The following is an 18,325-nucleotide window of genomic DNA, read 5'->3' on the forward strand; positions in this document are numbered from 1 at the left end:
TCGCTACTGATAGCAGCGCGGGAAAGCCTTTTCTTTAGGACCACCGCCATCAACCCTGGACTCTTTGGTAAAAGCTAAAGCCCCCAAATGTTATACACATCACAAATACGAATCAAGTTGGCACCTCGATATTATTTCAAATGTTTTTTTTTATTCTTCTGTAGTTGTTCTACTTGATTCGAACATAGCTAGCTACTCTTCTTCATACCCCCACCCTTAAGAGAATAATTTTCGTGCCTCGCCCCCAACCCAAAAGAAACAGATAAAACTCCCAGCCAGACACCGTTAAAAAGACAAAAAGGGGACATAAGAGATCAATCGATGCGTGTGTGTTGTTGTTGTTGTTGTTGGTTATCGTCCGGCCCAGCCAGGGGATGGATAGGATGTAGGAGAAGGAGAGTTGCGGTGTGTGCGTGAGATAGCGAAAGGTAGAGTAAAAGCAAAAAAAAAATAAAAATAAAGAGCCACCAGAACGCCGGGTAAGAAGGGGGGGGGGGGGGGTTGCGAAAGAGAAAGAGAAAGAAGGAGAAAGGGAAAAGGGGTTGGTAATGATAATGGGTATAAGAGGAAAATAGACAACGAAGAAGACGGTGAGGAATAAAAAAATAGATAAGAAAGAAAGAAGGGAATATAATGTGATATGTTAAAAGAACCCCCCCCTCCCCCGCCCAAAAAAAAAAAAAAACAGAAAAGAAACCCAAAGAAACCAAGCCCCAATAAATAAATAAATAAATAAATAAAAAAAAAAAGCTATAAAAGAACCCAAAGAAAAGAAGCCAAAGAAAAGGTCAGTCAAAAAACGGGTCACAAGAAAGAATAAAACTAAAACTTCCGATCGACCCTGACGAGGATATCCTTCATCGCCTCCCCAAACTCCCGCAGACAGTGCACCTCATCGGCCGTAAACAGCGGCGCCCCCTCCCTTCCCCCCTCCTTTGTAAACGCCGCCAGCACAATCCCCCCCGCACACCCGTCACCGCCTCCCCCCCCACCCACCATCCCGCTCCCACCGGAGCAATACCCCTCGTCCGCCACCTCGCCCCTCTGGTCCCGCACCAGCGGCAGCAATATGCCCAGCCCATAGCCCACGTCATCCTCCTCGCTGCTCCTCGCGGGGTTCCTGTAAACCAGGCCTCCCGCGCTGCGCAGCGCACGCAGATGCAGCGCGGCGTCGAAGACCGGAAGCGGGTCAGGCACCCCGTGCGCCACCAGGATCTTGGTGTACATGTTGTCCGTCGCACACGCCGTCGCGTCGTCGTACAGCTGCGGCTCAGGGCTGCGCACGGGCGAGACGCGCAAAAGGTACACGAGGTCGTAGTTGAGCGAGCGGGCGATGATGGACGTTGCGAACGACGCCTCGGCCATCGACGTGATGGGTCCCGGCGTCGCGGGGGGCGGCGGTGGTCCGCGGGGGTGCGGGTGCGGGTGCGGGTGGTGGGTGATTATTGTTGCTCCGTCCGCGGCTGCTGCTGTTGTCGTTGTCGGTGATGCGACGGGCGAGGGGCTGAAGGTGTGGCTGTAGCTGAGGGCGAGGGAGGCGGCGGTCGAGATTGAGAATGGCCGGCTGGGGGTGTGTGGCGGGGTGGGCATGGTGGAGATGCGGGTCGACGTGCGCGATTGCCGGTCGCAGCTTGTGTCCCGCGGGATGTTGATGGCCGGCGGCACATGTGTGCGCAGGGGCAGCGGGCGGGTTATCGGTGCTGCCGCATCGCGCTTCAGCACCGCCACTGCTGCCGCTGCGGGCGTGGGCGTGGGTGTGGGTGGCGGCGAGGCAGTCATCAACGAGCTGCTGCTGCTGCTGCTGCTGCTGCTGGGCCGCTCGAGCGTCGTGGTGTTGGACGTGCACCGGCTCAGCATCATGCCGTGCTCCTCCATGACCAGCTCGACCTCCGTCATCGACAGCCGCGCAAAGTCCATGAGCTTTCTCCGGCAGGCGACGGAGAAGGCGTTGCGCGGCGTGGTGTCGAAGACGGAGAAGGTGCCGATGGTGTGGCCGTCGTGGGTGACGATGGGCGCGCCGGCGTAGAAGCGGACGTGCGGCGCGGAGGCGACGAGCGGGTTGCCGGAGAGGCGCCAGTCCTGTTTGGGGGTGTGTTAGCCGCCGGTTCTGCCACCAATAATGTTGCAACGACCGACCCCACACAGCCAATCGCCACAGACAGCCAATCACCACAGACAGCCAATCACCACCACAGACAGACAACCAACTGAGGAGTGTTTGTTTATTCTCCGACCGGTACATAGCAACGGTGCGGGATGATCACACACAGGATAGATAGATAGACGAAGAAAAAGATCTACGCACCTTTGCCGCATCCAGAATGACCATCGGCTCGCCCGACAGCAGCAGCACATGCGCGCCAATGCTCTCGTCGCGCGCCACGGACCGCCGGCCCAGGGCGTGCTCGGCCTTGAACAGCTCGTGCTCGCCGTCAATGAAGCTGATGGCGGCCATGCGCGTGTGGAACACCTTCTTTGCCAGCTGCACGAGGCGGTGGTACTTGTCGTTTGCGTTGTCGGGCAGCGAGACGTTGCAGGCCTTGACTGCCTGTTTTTTTCTCCCAATCAGCACATATCCAGCACATATGAAAAAAAAAAAACTAACAACTGAGCAGAGAATATGAGAATAGACATACCTCGAGCCTCGCCTTCTCCCCCGGCGGCGTCGGCGCAACAAGATACTCGAACCCCGCCCGTCTCGGCGGCGGGTCCGGCGGGTTCGACAGATTAAACCGTCCCTCCGCATAGCACTTTATAAAGAAGCCCCACTCCTGCACGAACCGTCCCTCTCCCAGCCCCTCTCCCAGCCCCAGCCCCAGCCCCAGCCCCTGCCCCTGCCCCACCGACCCCAACCCCAACCCCACACCACTCCCCTCCACGGCCCTCTCCCGCCCCGCCAGCACCCGGCGCGAATGCACGAACCCCTCGCCGCCCGCCGAGATGGTCCCGTCGAGGTGCGAGTACTTTGCCAGCGGCGTGCGGGGGCGGAGCTCGTCGCGGGCGCACGGCTTCGCCAGCAGCGGGTGGGTGTGCGGCGAGGGCGCCATCGATGTGTGCTGTGTTGTCGTGAGTGCGGAGGAGGTAGAGGTGGAGGTGGAGGAGGAGGTGGAGGATGACGTGGGCGAGGGCGTGGCCCGCGGGCGGTGCCGGTTGAAGAGGCGCTTGAGGAAGGATTTGTCGGGGGGCGTTGTGGAGGCGAGGGATGTGGTGGAGTCGGAGAAGGCGCTGCGCGGGTGCACGTAGACTACGCCGGTGACCATTGTGGTCTTGCGGGGGTGGGTGGTGGTGGTGGTGGTGGTGGTGGTGGTGGGTATGGTGGAGGAATGGTCGTGATGGGCGGATGAATTAAAGGTGGTTAGTTTGTGGGGTTTGGAGGAGCAGCAGCAGCAGCAGGCAGCTGGTGATATAACAGCCCGTACTAGCAGTAGTAGTAGTAGTAGCAGTAGTAGTTATGATATCAATGGCAGCAATAATGGCAGCAGAGAACACAGGGTCAACAACAAATAACAGCCGTAATATAGCAGCCAGTCAGTCCAGTCTACACCCTATATACCTATAGCTAAAAATTCCCGTCCGTCCAACCCAACAGGCGTGTCGAGTGTGCAGGTATATATGAGCAGTTCGAGTATGTGTGTGTATGCAGTGTGTGGTGTGTGTGTGTGTGCCTGGCCGAGTCGATCGAGTGTGGGCAGGCCGGACGTCTAAGTATTAATTATAATCAACCCACCTACATACATCCACAATCCCCATCCCATCCCCCCCCCCCCTCCCCAAATCCCCCTGGGGGGGGGGGGGGTCTGAGCTACATCTGCCATTTCGAATTCTGCTCTAACCTAACCTCCCACCCACACCCCTTCTCACCGCCCACCCACAACCTTGAAACCGGCGCACGGATGCTTCCCGGTACCCTGGATGCTTTCTCCCTAGTGAGTGAGGGAGGCCTGGTGAGGAAAGGGCCAAAAAGAAAATTAGCAACGAAGAGCCTGCGGGATACCCGTCTTGCTGCCTCTTGGATGTTCGAGGGCGTATGTAAAACGTTTCTAGCTGTCCCTTTGTCTGTCTCTTGTCTAGGACCTAAACTACACTGCACTGGAGTACGTCTCCAAACACTCCTCTGTCCCCCGTATGTAGAAATCTTCAGATCTGGAATAACTACATAACTGCAACGACGGCAGTGCAGTGCACCACCCCCTTTGTCTTTGTCATACCCACACACACTCTACACTCCCGGAGCAGTGGGATTGGGAGATCGACAGGAGTATGTAGAGTACCTACTGCTCTGCACTATATATATTTTCTACTATAGAGCAGCATTATACTATAACCACAACTACTACCCTGGGCGGAGAAGAGCGAGGGAGGTCAGATGTGATATGAGATGACATGCTCCGATCATGACTGATCAATTGCACACATCCCACATCACAATCGCATCACTCGGGATTGCCATTGGATGTGCAGGTACCGAAATGTAGACTTAAAACCTGAACCTTGGCTAACCTACCGGCTCCGATCTACACACAGTACGTACCGGCCGGGTTGGGGGGGCCCTCGCTAAATGCTAAATAACGGGGGGGGGGGGGGGGGGGGGCACTAGAGTAGAATTTAGAATTTGTGCGTGCGGACAGAGTATGGGGGGCCGTATGTCAAAGTTGTTAGAAGAAAATCTCGTACAAATACGTGAACGACGGTGAACGCTCCCCCCCCCCCCCTCTCCCCCAAATCCAATCCAATCCAATCACAACCGGACCTGCACTCGAACTTGGACACCGTTAGTTACCAGCCGAGAAAAGCCCCGATTCTCTGTTTTGTGCTGTGCTGTAACGGAAGCAGAAGCAAAGGTGACACAGCAGCGCAGCGAAAAGGAAAAAAAAAAAAAAAAAGAAAAAAAAAAGCGAGGGGACGTGCACTAACTAGCTGCCTACACCCAAAAAAGGTACAGACAGGGGGTGGGGGGTGGGGGGTGGTTGCGGGCACAGGCCACTTCACCGAGCTAGCTAGCTGTAAATACATACACTGGTACTCTACTAGTGGTCAGAATGGATGTCAAGATGGGGGATGGGCAGGGCGGGCGGGCATCGTGGACTGTGGTGGGAGTGGGTTGCGATCTTGATCTGCGGATGTATATACATAGCTATGAAGATAGATACACGGTACCTTGAGGCTTGAGTACTGTCATCTCAAGGCATCTTCCGTTCTGGAGGTACAGGTACAGATACAGATACAGCCATCCAATCCCTCCATGTCATGTGTGCAGACCAGCCGTCTCTCTTTCTCGGTTCCTCTTCTTCTCTTCTCGCTTGCCCGCCATCGCCACGTCCAAGTACCGATTGGATCCCGAACGTCGCGAGACGGGAGTCGTGAAGGAGGAATGTTGTTGGGTCGTCTACTGCCCAGTCACCTCTAGAGTAGTAGGGTATAGCTACCAGGAACTACCTACATACATACATACTCTGCAGGCAAGGTCACCACCCCTCCTCCCTGTGGTGGACATTCGGAACCCACCCACCCACAGCACTCTCATGCACAAGAAACCGGTAGCGAAAGGCACAAAAATGACCCCTTTGCATGGAGGCTGTCGATCGTTGCATGCTGTCTTTCCTGCCTGTCTATCCTGTCTGGCTAGCTGTCTGGTTGCCTGTCTTTCGCAACACTCACTATCCACCCAGTGCGCCGTTTCATACCTACATGATGCTATGCTATGCTATGCTCCTCCACCCCCCTTTGCTCGCTACAAATGCTTTCTTTCCCTAAGCTACCCAACATTCCCTACCTCGCCGACTACTCGACATACCACGCCCGCGTCCGCGGGCCATCGCTGCAGGCAGGTAGGAAAAAATGACCCGTTCTTGCTAGGGAGGGGTGCCCTGTCCTATGCTGTCTGTATGCATGTAGGGAGAGGAGAGATCGGGAGAGAGCCTCCCACGCCCGGTCCGATGGGGTGGCATGTTTCTATTTCTGGTTTTATTTTTATAATTTTTATAATAAATTTTTTTTTTTTTTTTTTTACTATTCTACCTACCCTGCCTTGTTCCGGATGTGATAGGAGTGGACTAGATATGGTAGCGAGAAATGGTGGTCATGAGGTATAGATTGCCATGGGGGGAGGGGAGAGGGGGGGTGGCGGAGAGGAGAGGAGAGGGGGGGGGGGGATAGTAATCATGGTCAGGGAGGGACCTCCTCCGCATTTTAGCCAATGGTGAGGCAATGGCTCCGATATTCCTCTTGCGAACCCCACGTGCACGTGGATGGTGATGGCAAAGTAGAGTAGAGTTGCAATTGCAAGTGATGTTGGATGGAGGTACGGAGCCATGGCAGGGGACGGAGGGGGCGTAAATAGTAGCTACAATTAATTAGTTACCACTTTGGATCTGGATAGAGATATGGACAGATGGGTATTTGATTTTTTGAGCGGCTCTACTGATGTGATATGAATATGATAGTAATCCTGAGCCTCAATTGAGCATCATGATCAGAGCCCGAGAACACTTATTTCGGCCTCTGCTCTTACTTTGAGTACTACCGGCCTACCTACTCTTAGGTCCTCTAGCTGTCTATCAAGTATATACCCGTGTGGGGGGGGGGGGGGGCATCGGTCTCGCAATCCGCACGATTATCACCAAATCCACATCTACCCATTTCATATCTAAAGGAAAGTACCGTGCTATCGATATCGTATCGGGGCCGGAGAGGGGGGGAGGGGGGGGGCAAATCATTCCAACTACCAGAGCTGATCATGAGCTCCGTGGGATCCAAAACCCAAACCAAAACTCTCCCCACGCAGCCCCCGTCTGTTTCTTTATCTCACCCGGCCGTACCGTGCGTGTGTGTTCTCCGCGGGAATCATTGGCTGCAGGCCCTGAGCTGAGGGGAGAGGGAGCCGTGCTCATGTGTAGAGTAGAGTAGAGTCATGATATCGATAGGTCAGCATGGAAAGTAGGCAGCTAGCTAGCTGGTAGGCAGAAAGAAAGCTAGGATGCACAGGCCACGAAACGGACGGGGGGTTTCAAACACTCCGGATCCCCCCACTTGGGGGCACTTGTAATTGGGGGAGGGGGGCGCAATTGGAGGACTTCCCGTGGAGGTTTAGAAAAATAGATTTTTGGAAGTGGGCGTGAACACCTTCCCATGGCGACCATACATTCCAGATTTCTAAGCATTCTTTTTGGTGCTAGTGGCTGTTGCAGCCTGAGGGACCCGCTTAGGTGGTCGCAACTGTGAACTCATCCTGTTCATCAACCATCACCAGTCCATCAAGACCGGTTCATCCAGACCCGTTCATCAACTATCACCTGCTCATCAACAATCCAAATTTGAGGAATGTCAAATAAGAGAAAAGTAGCGGTAAGTGCCTTCAATTAAGATATATTTCTTTTTCTAACTCCTGTAATAGGTGTCTACCAATGCCGCTGCTAGTAGTCAACAGTTTGGTACCGGATTTCAATCAACTCTACCCACTTATTTACCAAATGCTGCCGATGCCGAGACCGCCGAGACCGCCGAGACCGCCGAGCCTGTTGCTCTTGCTAAACCAGCTTCACCTGCTGAGCCTCTACTGAAAAAAATCAAGAAGGGTGGGAGAGTACCCGGATCACAGAATTTCACTGATGCGGATAAGAAGAGAGCTTTTGGGATTATCAGGCGGGTTCAGCCATTTGGATCCAATAAATGGGATATAGTTTCAACGGAGTATAACAGACTGTCTAGAGAACTAGATAGAAAGGATAGAGATGGAGATTTTCTCAAAAAATATTATAGTGACAGAATACGGGATGGTTATTCAAAACCAACTGGAGATCCGGACTTGAACTGGGAAATACAGGAAGCGAGAGAAATCAAATATGAGATTGATGGAGTTCTTCATATGGGGAAACTTGATGATTCGGAAAGTGGAATTGCTATTGATAAGGAGGGGAAAAATGATGAGTTGATCGATGATAATTTCAAAGGGTTGGATGTATCCTTGACTATTTTGAATGATGATCGGGTAGGTTTCAGTTTGATATTCAAGTTGCTTGACGAAGTCCTGACTTTTATTCTATTTAGGTACTACCCGAGCATACTCTATTCGATAAATCAGTACCCAAATTGAAAATGACAGTTGAGAGAGCTAAGCGACAAACTCCGGGCATTACTTCACAAGCTTCTGAGCTTCTCAATAAAGTTATGAGTACTTTTGAACGGGAAGAAACTGCAGCTAAAGGCAGCGAAGATGTACTACAGCGTGCTTTAGAAAGATCTGATATACGTTATGAGAAATTGGAAATACGCTATGATAAGCTGGAGGAAAAACTTGTTCGTACGCAAGAAGAGCTTGAGCGAATGAAGGATGAAAACCACGAATTGAAGTTACAGCTTGCTATTTGGAGTACACATAACTGTATGTATCACGGGGACTGTAGGCGATAGACTGTGGTGCCAAGGAATACAACCTAGGTAGTGACGTAGACGTGGACGTAGACGTAAAGGTATACTTTGACTATGGACTATGGGGTGGCTCTACCTGGTATGATAAACCAGTTGGAACCCTATGACGTAGTGCGGACAAAGAATAGTATTCGTGGAATAAATACAGAGGTTGCATAAAGAAGAAAGAAGAGAAGGAAAACAAATAAAAGCACAAGACAACGCCCCCTTATATATCCAGCCATAGTCCAATAATGACTAATATCTCCGCGTAACAGAAACTAAAAGAACATAACAGAAATCCCCATTACAAATCATAATACCATTACACAATACCTCCTTTCCTCGTTCCAGTCTATCACCTAATCAAAGATACATAGCTGCCGTTACAGTATGATTCAAAAAGAACACAACTGAATTGATGGTGTTGATAGTTCGGATCAAGGGAATACAGGATTTTTTAGTCAATCAAGGAATGTATAGGAGCGTTAAGGTACAAAATGATAGAATCTTCTGATTCTATCGTTCTTCTTAATATCACGAAAAAGAAGTTCTTGAAACTCTGAATATTCTCCGTTACTTTTCCAAACACCTTCATACACAGTACGGATTTGATTGATCCCTTCCAAACATGTCCGTACATTATGGAGTCTACTGCATACCTCCAAAAGCCTGTATCTGTATGCAGCATCCTCTGCGGGCATAGGCAATTTAAGTCGCCCAAATGACCCTTGCAAGCATCTCATTCCCCATTCAGCTGCCTGTCTGGCGGAAACCAATTGCTCATTGAATTGAATGAAACGGCGACACTCATCAATATCAGATGGGTATGCATTGAAACTTGTCTTTGGTGGAGTTTTGATTCGGTCCTTCAATTCTTTGGAGGTCGGAAATGCTGTATCGCCAATAATCCAATAGCCAGCCGGAGTATCAAGAAGTAGTTGCGCAAATAAATCTCGTGAGACAGCTGCATCATGCCAACTCCCAGGTGCATTAATAGTCGCGTGAATAATTGTCCCATCAGGAGCAAACACGAATATATTTGAGGTGAAATGTGCTGAACACCAACCATTGTAGTATGCGTTTTGGAGATCAAGATCGGAAGATGTAAAGATTGGAAGATGACAGCCATCGACGAACCCAATTGCTTTTGTCAGATGGTGGTGACGGTTTGAAATTAAGTTGGAATATCGTTCGCATTCTGATAATGTTTTGGGCCAGCAGATACGGGCTGCTGGAAACTCCCTTAAAGTTGCTTGCAAGATACACAGCCCCCAATTTCGATATCGAGAGCATACAGCTGGTGTCAAACCAAATATCTGTTGTAGACTGAAGTCGGCCATTGTGGAGTTGATATGATGTAATACAAGACCCAACACTCCAGGTGCATCAAGTGAGCGTTTGTATAGACGTGTTTTCGACATAAGACCGACATCGTTGCGTGGAATAGGTGCTGTTTCCCATTCTTTTGTGAACCCCGCTGATAAAATATGCTCAAATACTTCCACCCCAACTCCCATTGTCAAGATAAAAGCTCGGTCTTCACGGGAATGAAGTAGATGCTGCCATGCGGTGTTCTCGCTAGGTGATGGTGGCAGAACAGAACGGGTAAGGTAGTAGCGATTCCTTCTACTTCTACGCTCAAGCGAGATTAAAATCAAAAACAAAGAAAGTACAATGATTTTTTTTCGCCGAATGAACTGAGAAGACATCTTGATTGATTCTCCAGTAGAGGTTGATGGTTGAAAAACTACTACGGTACCGAACCTGACTATAGCCCATTACTTCAGGACCCACCCCGCATCTCTCTCAACCAATCATATTGCAGTCTTTCAAATTTTACTTGTTAGAAAATCTGAACGCACCCCCCTCCCCCCCCCATTCAGATTCTGAATCTGGAACGTTGCCATCCAGATTTTATTGTTCTAAACTTCCTCTAAACTGCCTCTAAACCCCTTCCAAACCTCCACGGGAAGTCGCCCATTGGGGGGGAGGGAACCATAACCCCCTCCGCGTGGGCATAGGCTTCGGCGTGGGATTCGATAGTAGCCAGTAGGTAAATACCGTACTAGGTAGTGGTATGTCTAGCTGTCAGTCACGTCAGGGTTCAAGCTTACTTGCCTTACTTGCCTGCCCCATGCTGCCCCGTGCCAACTATACTACACGACACCACACAGCTCGCTCGCTCGCTCGCTACGTATCAATGATCATTGGCACCGGATGTATGTATGTAAGCGACTCTACGTAAGTTTGGGGCGGCGGCATTTAGCCAGCCTTACGAGATAGATCGGCGCCGGCGCCGGCCAGATATGTAGATGTGATATACAAATGCCGTGCAGCGATACAAGAGGCCAAGCTGGCAAGCTAGCAAGTGCCGGATGCGCCGGCGCCGGATCGATCTGGATATGTACATGTAGGTAGAGTACCGGGTGCATGTAGGTGCTGTGGTAGGTACATGTACTCTACGATACTTGGTACCTCTGCTGGGCCGCCGTGGTGTGGTGACACCCGGATGGAGGCGAGGACGGAGGGGAATGGAGAGGTGGGATAATAGGCGGAGGGTGGATTGTTTCGGGGGAGGAGATGGTCGGTATGCCGTAAAGTGAGTCTGTCTCCACTCTACGTGTATCCACACATTCTATTTCCATCTGCCCGCTGTCTGCCCAGAAGCAGCAAGCAGGCAGCACGTCGTTGAATCCGTCCGCACCCAAACCGCCGGTTCCACCGTCCGGCGCTTGGCGCACAATTGCGGCAAGCACACGACATCACTCTCTTCTCTAGCCGACCGTTTATGTCGGCACCTCTCACCTCACCTCACCTCACCACACCTCACCCTCTTCCCCGCCGAGGAGGCTCTATCTCCGTCCGTGGTGTGTGTGTGTGTGTGTGTGTGTGCAGCGGTCAAGAAAGAACCAGAAACGAGAAAAGAAACAAGTCCGTTCTTTTCTCTAATTCACCTCACCACCACACCGGCACCCTGGACACTAATATAAATCCTCCACAAGTAGCCTAGTCTGGGTGTAGAAATCGAAATAGGGCAGCTAGGTATAGGCAGATGAAATTGTTCGTTTCCACACCCCTCCACCCTCCACAACCAGGACGTTGGGTACACTTCCACACCGCTAGAATGTAGGTAAATTAAAAAACCCCAAATCGCCGATGTTGCATATGTATCCAGCAACCTGGATAGCCCACCTCTTCTCCGTTTTTCTCCCTGTCGGCGAGTTACCGCATTAGTAGGCTCTCTTTTTTTTTTTTTTAGGTCGGCGATTTGGGCGAGCGGATGGGATGGGCAGACGGACTGGGTTGGAATGGACAGGTCATATTTCTTGCGATATCGGGTTCATGTGTGATCACTCGCTTGTATGTAGAGTACTGGGAGTAAGTATGCTTGTGATCGTGATCCTTGGAAAGCCGCGTTACCGCGGCGGATTTTGCGCTCAACTGCGCGGGTATGTAGGCTTGTGCAAGTCGAGCCGGACGTAAAGTACCTTGAGGGACGAGGACTGGGACTGGGACTTGGTCCGTGATGAGCGAGTGACAGTTGGTTTCGTCATTCGCCTGGGCGGCCGGTACAGTTGGAACTTGGTATCTCGCTACGTAGCTGGTACATGTCAAGACGGAGGTTTCTCGTGATGGAGAAGGTGCTCAGGATAAGATCACTGAAGAGGTAGGTAACTACATGTATTGACCAACCACCGCGCCGGCGGCGGTGGACTTTCGGCCGTTTCTAACAGCTACGGTCTATCTGATGGTTAACGACTTCCAAGCTCCCCCACCGCCAGCTAAGGGGCCTCCCACGTTTCCTGATGGCATCTTTTACCGCACTTCCCAGGCACCCTCCAAAGCTAGTGCTTTCCCCCAGAGAGCCTCCCTGCCCACGTTTTCAGGGTCCAAGTTCCTATGGCATGTTTTGCCGCGACTAACTCTAGCTCCCTCCGGGCTCCATGCCTAAACATCGGTTCCCTGGTGTGTTTTCCAGCGGCGGCGCTGCCAGGTATCTTTTACCGCGCCCTCGGCCAGGGTCCTCCCTCGGCCGCGTTAGCTAGTGGAGTAGCTACCAGCTCCGCAGAGTAGCTTGGTTAGCGTTCTCCACATGCAAATCTCCTCTACCCTATTTTCCTACTCTGCTTTACTCAGAGTCCAAAGTCCGGAGCATCTCTACTTACTAACCCATCACCAAGCTAACCAGCTAACCAGCCTACATAGCTGACCCGCCCTTCAGGGGCAGTGCACAAGCCAATATCTGACAGTGGCAAAAATCCAGATTTCGCTATTATTTATCACCAATTCAAATAATTACTAATTACTGTCCACGTCCAGAAATGGCAAAGATGGGGGAGGACCGTGGTCCGTGGGAATTATTATATACGCAGGCCCGTTTCTGATTGGCCGAGTTATTATTGGCCGCGCATCAAAACCAATCTAATCTAGCTAGGCAGTAGCAAGTAGAGTTCATATCACCCCATGATATGATATGATGATGCTATGGGACGACACGAGATCTCTGGTCTCCCAGCACACCGAACCCGCGCAGCGAGCCACGGCCAGCCAAATATCCAATCCAATCTACGTGCTAAATCAATCAATCAAACCAAGGTAGCATCCACGACCACGCACCTGGCAGTCGGGACTCACAAGTCCCTGGAAGCATCGAGCTCAAAACTTGAATGGTAGCCAACCAGGGATCGATATTATCAACCGCCAGGGATAACCCCTATTATAGCCAACAGACAGTTAACGTCGCGGCCAGGGATGAGCCTAACTGACAGTTAACGTTAACGTCAGTGCTGCTGCCAGGGATCCGGGATTGTCTGTTGTCTGTCGGATGAGAGGTAGGTTGTAGGCTGGTTGGCTACGCCGCACCGGTGTCGCCGTGAGACATGATGGGACTCGGACCTCGGGTTCGGGATGGGGGTCGGTCGGGCTTACGGTGACGGGGCGGTGGCGGGATGGTGCAGTGAAGGAGGTTGTGGTGCCGGACGTGTGATGCGTGTTAACTGTGATGTCGGCCTGGCTGGTACTGTGGCGATGTAGGTTTTGGAGCTGTCGGTCTGGCTGTTAATGTAAGTTTTAGAGCTGAATGCTGCATGCTGTGCATTTTGGGATACGGTCGTGGGATTTAGGTCTGAGTTTAATTTGGAATTTGCTCTGATACAGTCTCTACTATGCATACATTTATGTAGCCCTAAATACTTGCGTATACGTAGCTGTATACGTAGCTAGTATTCCAATGAAACCAGCTTTCAATACCCTGACGTTTTCCCCTAACGTACTCAACATAATTTGAAATAACCCAATATTCCAGCTCTCACCGCAAGAACAAGAAATTACTTTCCTAGACATGAGCTACACAAGTAACCTTTGACCCAGGCCCAATCGCCCATCCGGGTTAGTAAGGGCGCGTAAGCTGATCTGAATCCTAGCGTGTAGGCGGAACCTGCCACCGGCACCGCCAGTCATTATGTATCACTCGCACCCAGAACAAGCGCAAGCGCAATATGTCAGTGTCACTGTCAACAGAACCCTATAATTATAATTATAAATAAGCCTACTACATGTACCAGAGCTTCACATAGGCCACCCGGCGCGCCTTCTCCCCGACTACCAAAGACATCTCCGTTCATGCAGGCAGGCCATAACCGTACTAGCTCCTGTCGAGTAATCCAAATATTCAGAGTCAGACTTGGGGTTCGTCTCTCCACAAACATACCATGCATGCTTAACTGTGTTTGGTTCTAGAACCTCGCGAAAAGTCTCAGAGCACTCGGGGGCCCGGGCATATTGGATTGGGACGTCTTGCTCTAGAGTACACCCAGCTGTACATACATGTACATACTCTACTCTAGATAGCACCCCACGTCCGAAAATTTGAGCTCGGCGATACAGAGATCTGTATGTCTGGAAGGACTTTGGACCCCCACTGCGCTTGTAGATAGGTGGTACATAGCTACCGACCACACTCTCTCCAACTCCCAACTCCCAACTCCCAAACACCCCACCTCCCTCCCCGCTACCGTACCATGCCCGCCCAACCCAACCCACCGTCATCACATCCGATCAAGCCACCGCCCAGCACCCCTCCAGATCGCGGTACGGAGGAAAGCTTCCCTTTCCATCGCAATTTCTCACCGAGATTGATCGATCCCCCCGAGCTTAATTCAAGACAAGACAATACATGTATGATATATGCTCGAGCCTATATGTGACGGTATATGTGAGATCACATTGTTACACGACGTCGTGCTGTAAGGGAGTGAGTTGAGTGTCTAGGGCAGCGGGGACGGGAGCAGAATGGGTTTGGAGGCCCGGAGGCAGGGAGGAGGTTTCATTCCGGCTGGATGGAGACGGATGCTGTCAGGTCCTGATGCGTGGGTTCTGAGTGATACAGTATGCAGTTCACCTTTTTTCTCGACGAATACTCCCAGTTGCATGACGAATGGGGTTACAGGTATGACAAGCTGCAAGATCTGGAGGTTCTTTTTGTTTCTATTCCTCTTGTCGTACGTCAATGAGTGATATACGTATTCGCCGAGTGAAGATTGGAGGTATCTCTGTAGCTGCCCGCCGTAGCATACGTAATGCTAGCTACATGTAGCCAGGGCAGAAACAAACACCAAACAAACACCGATCGAAAACACCATATCAACCCTCGCGACATGCCATGTCCCTCCCTTGGCCGAATTCCCCAATACGTGCCTCCCGAGGAGGTAGATCACGTCATAGCGCTGCCGGCCAGAAGGGAAAGAAAAGAAAAGAAAAGGGGGGGCGTATCGAGCGAACGAGCGAGCGAACAGCGTTTGCAGAGAGGCGAGATCAAGGCGGATAGGCGCGCACTAGACGAGTGATTGTGTGTGGAGAGCACAAACTTCTTGGCGGAGTTGCTTTCTCAGCTTGCCGGGGACAAACAAGGCGCTGGATCGGGGGAAAAAGAAAAGAGTGGTGGGACGAGTGATGGGTCGTGAATGTGCACGTGGGCTCGTTGGGGGTTTGTGAGAGTCGTGATGAGGGGTAGGTAGTTAGGGGTAGAAGGGGCAAGAGGGCGAGGGACGACACACTTCGAGGTGATGATTGGAGGACGAAGGTTTTTGGATAAGTGCTTTTTTTTTTTTTTTAATGAGGCCATGGGGTTTTGTGAGCGTGATATGGAGACTGGGTTGGAATGACGTTTGGGAATATTGCTTGATATGGATATACGCATGGGGGCTTTCTACCAGGAATATTTCTCAGCAAACGTCGGCCTATCAAAGAATATGTTCACCCATGAAGAGGCAACCAACCCTGACTTTAGCTAACAAAAAAAGATGGGCAATCGGCTATAGAAAAAAGGCTTGGATGGTGGATGGTGGGTGTCCTCTCCCACCCTAGATATCGTTGGATTCAGTATTTGGGGTCGATATTATAGTGTGTTGCTACTGGCATAATTCTATCAATTCTATATCCCTCTCTCACACCATGGATATTTTTTGCTCCGATCTGGCAAGACCAATACCCACATGCATGTCATGATCAACTGTGAGATTTATCGGTGTGCATAAGGCCAAAGTTTAAAGAGTTACGTGCCAAAATGTAGAAATCTTGGCTTGGGTATATTTCGATACGATTTTTATCCTACCGGAATATTTAGAGTTTCTGTATCCTCTTGTAAGAATGTATGTAAAAGGGTAACTCAAACGAACCCTTCAAAAAGATGTAGTGTCTGATGTCGGTTTTCCGTAAACTGATGCGAGTAAGAAGCTGAACAGATTGAAATAAAACCTATAAGTTACATAATCATTCACAAGAATTAAATTCTCCTGCCGAGAATACATCTTTAAATTCTTGTATCAGCGGTTTTTGGAGTAAGTCCCGCCACGACGTTGAGGAATCTATAATTGGGCGTTAGGTGTACATGTAATCATGGACTCGCACTCGCGCGTTGCACAACACTATCTTAGTGATGACAGACCTATTAAGTCACTACATGTAGTTTCCCTATCGAGATAACCTCAGTCAAAATTCGTCGATTCTATTTCCAGAGATGAGCAAAACCAAACGTTATCGAGGAGATATCGATAAATACTCTTCATTCCTCCATTCCCCTCCCAACCCTTCATCTAACCTTCCTTCCCCCGAAACAAAAAGTCACTCTTTCGCGCACCAAAAATTCCGGTTGAATCCTCAACACCATCAAATTATACACATTCTTTACCGAAAAAAAAATTACCCACTTCACTACAAAATTTAAAAGAAATGGCTCCACCTTTACGTCCCCTCGCTCTGGTCCGCACCGAAGACGCCTCTTCCATCTTCGCATCTGCCCACAGTTTCCTTACAGACATATGGGGCTCGCATCGCGGTGCCGCTCCCAATACCCTTGCTGCGAGGCACATCGATACTTATACCGACCTTCCCCTCAGTTAGTCTAACTCCCTGTTGACCTAATTCCCGTCTTTCAAAATATACTGACTAGCCATTAGGCAAGAGTCCCTCTGGGCAAGCATATATAGTGTTTTGGGCTATTGTCGCGTTCCAGTTGGTTCTGATTATCGGAACATGCGTCGGTCTCCGTATAATGAAGAAGCGAGAGATCAGGGAGATCCGTAAGATTCGCCAGGAGATGAGCCAGCAGAAGCCGAAAAGGTTTGAGGTTGGGGATTATATGGTCTGGCATATTTGTGATTCAATAGACGACGAGATCGTGGCCCATAAGTCATTGACACTTCAGGCAATGACTACCACGCCGCCGCCTGGGATATTCAAAAATTGAGATTTTTCAATTTAGGTACTTATGTCAATTCAATATTTTACATGCAAACCGTAGCCCTGAATTTGATTGGGTGTTGCAAGACCTCATTATATAATTATTTGGTGCGTGGTTGAAACCCGTGACCTGTGATCTCGAGACTTTATGCGGTACCTAGATATATAGAAGCAATTGTCACCTTGAGACTCTTGCCTCAATTGAGAAACTTGACACCAAATACTTTCGGTATCAGTTTTTCTTCGTGAAGAAACCCTGGGGCCCGGGCGGGTAGTCATTTTAGGACACAGATATAAGGCTGGTTAAACGAAAGAGTTAACTACATAACTAGTCAAAACAGACGTTTGCTGCGAGGATTATACTCAATCACTTGATCAAGGGCCGGGATGAGAACTCAATTTTCGTAAAATATTGATTCACAGCTCCTCACTCGATTTCTCAAGCCTATCCCGGTGGACGGTAAACTCATTGAGGGGTGTTGAGGCCGGTCCTTTTCTTCTCTTCCCGTTGGCTAGGCGAGATGCGTCGATGGTGATGCGCTTATTATACTTATTTTTTTGTTTCCGCGCTTTTAGCAAGGTACCTGTCGTCAGTATGAGCACATGCACGTCGTTGATTTTCAAAAACGATTCTTTATGTTTTGTGGTCTACAACTTGGTTAGTTACGGTTACCAACGTAGTCCAGTATTAGCTTAGCTCTGGATGATATCAGTCAGCTCTTATGGTTGTTCTATTTGCTTTTAATTTCGTAATTTTCGTGGTTCACGCATGCTAGTATTAAATGCACGCGGTAAGTACATGATGCGGGCCTGCGGATCCTTCGCTTGATACTTCTCAACAAAGAGCTATACGTATACCCCGGCCATATAAGGTACTATTTCCAGCCATGAGTATACTCTTATAGGGAGATTCGACTGTACTGATAACCACCAAGGCTGTACTCCCCAATAGTCTCCGCACCAGCCGCCCCCCCAAGTATTATTTCCTACGATTGCAAAGCATCGGCGAGTGGTCTAGTGGGTAGTATATTGAGACTGCTCGTCAGGCAAGACACCGAGTATTTGATCCCTAGGACCTGGGTTCAAATAGATGGTGGGAGTAGTGCAGTACGGGGCACAGTACTTTTGCTGAAATTTACACATGCGTCTACTACTAGTACTGCAGTATAATCTCGCT

General features: G+C 50.3%; 4 protein-coding genes across 4 annotated transcripts; 2 read left to right on the top strand and 2 right to left on the bottom strand.

Moving 5' to 3' along the window:
* Window positions 1-822: 822 nt before the first annotated feature.
* On the bottom strand, window positions 823-3,260 carry H6S33_002316 (uncharacterized protein; the record flags this gene model as incomplete). Its single annotated transcript, XM_044833691.1, has 3 exons — window positions 823-2,079; window positions 2,306-2,548; window positions 2,637-3,260. The coding sequence occupies 3 exons, from the start codon at window positions 3,258-3,260 to the stop codon at window positions 823-825; spliced, it is 2,124 nt and encodes a 707-aa protein (XP_044693459.1).
* Window positions 3,261-7,320: 4,060 nt separating this feature from the next.
* H6S33_002317 (uncharacterized protein) lies at window positions 7,321-8,534 on the top strand (the record flags this gene model as incomplete). Its single annotated transcript, XM_044833692.1, has 4 exons — window positions 7,321-7,344; window positions 7,394-7,987; window positions 8,047-8,380; window positions 8,437-8,534. 4 exons carry the CDS (start codon window positions 7,321-7,323, stop codon window positions 8,532-8,534), a joined length of 1,050 nt encoding a protein of 349 aa, XP_044693460.1.
* A 360-nt stretch (window positions 8,535-8,894) lies between these two features.
* Window positions 8,895-9,926, bottom strand: H6S33_002318 (uncharacterized protein; the record flags this gene model as incomplete). The annotated part of the gene is made up of 1 exon (XM_044833693.1): window positions 8,895-9,926. The coding sequence occupies one exon, from the start codon at window positions 9,924-9,926 to the stop codon at window positions 8,895-8,897; it is 1,032 nt and encodes a 343-aa protein (XP_044693461.1).
* A 6,712-nt stretch (window positions 9,927-16,638) lies between these two features.
* H6S33_002319 (uncharacterized protein) lies at window positions 16,639-17,155 on the top strand (the record flags this gene model as incomplete). Its single annotated transcript, XM_044833694.1, has 2 exons — window positions 16,639-16,804; window positions 16,866-17,155. The coding sequence occupies 2 exons, from the start codon at window positions 16,639-16,641 to the stop codon at window positions 17,153-17,155; spliced, it is 456 nt and encodes a 151-aa protein (XP_044693462.1).
* Between the last annotated feature and the right edge of the window lie 1,170 nt (window positions 17,156-18,325).

Source organism: Morchella sextelata (assembly GCF_020137385.1).
Source record: "Morchella sextelata strain SCLS chromosome Unknown scls_12, whole genome shotgun sequence".
Lineage (NCBI taxonomy): Eukaryota > Fungi > Ascomycota > Pezizomycetes > Pezizales > Morchellaceae > Morchella > Morchella sextelata.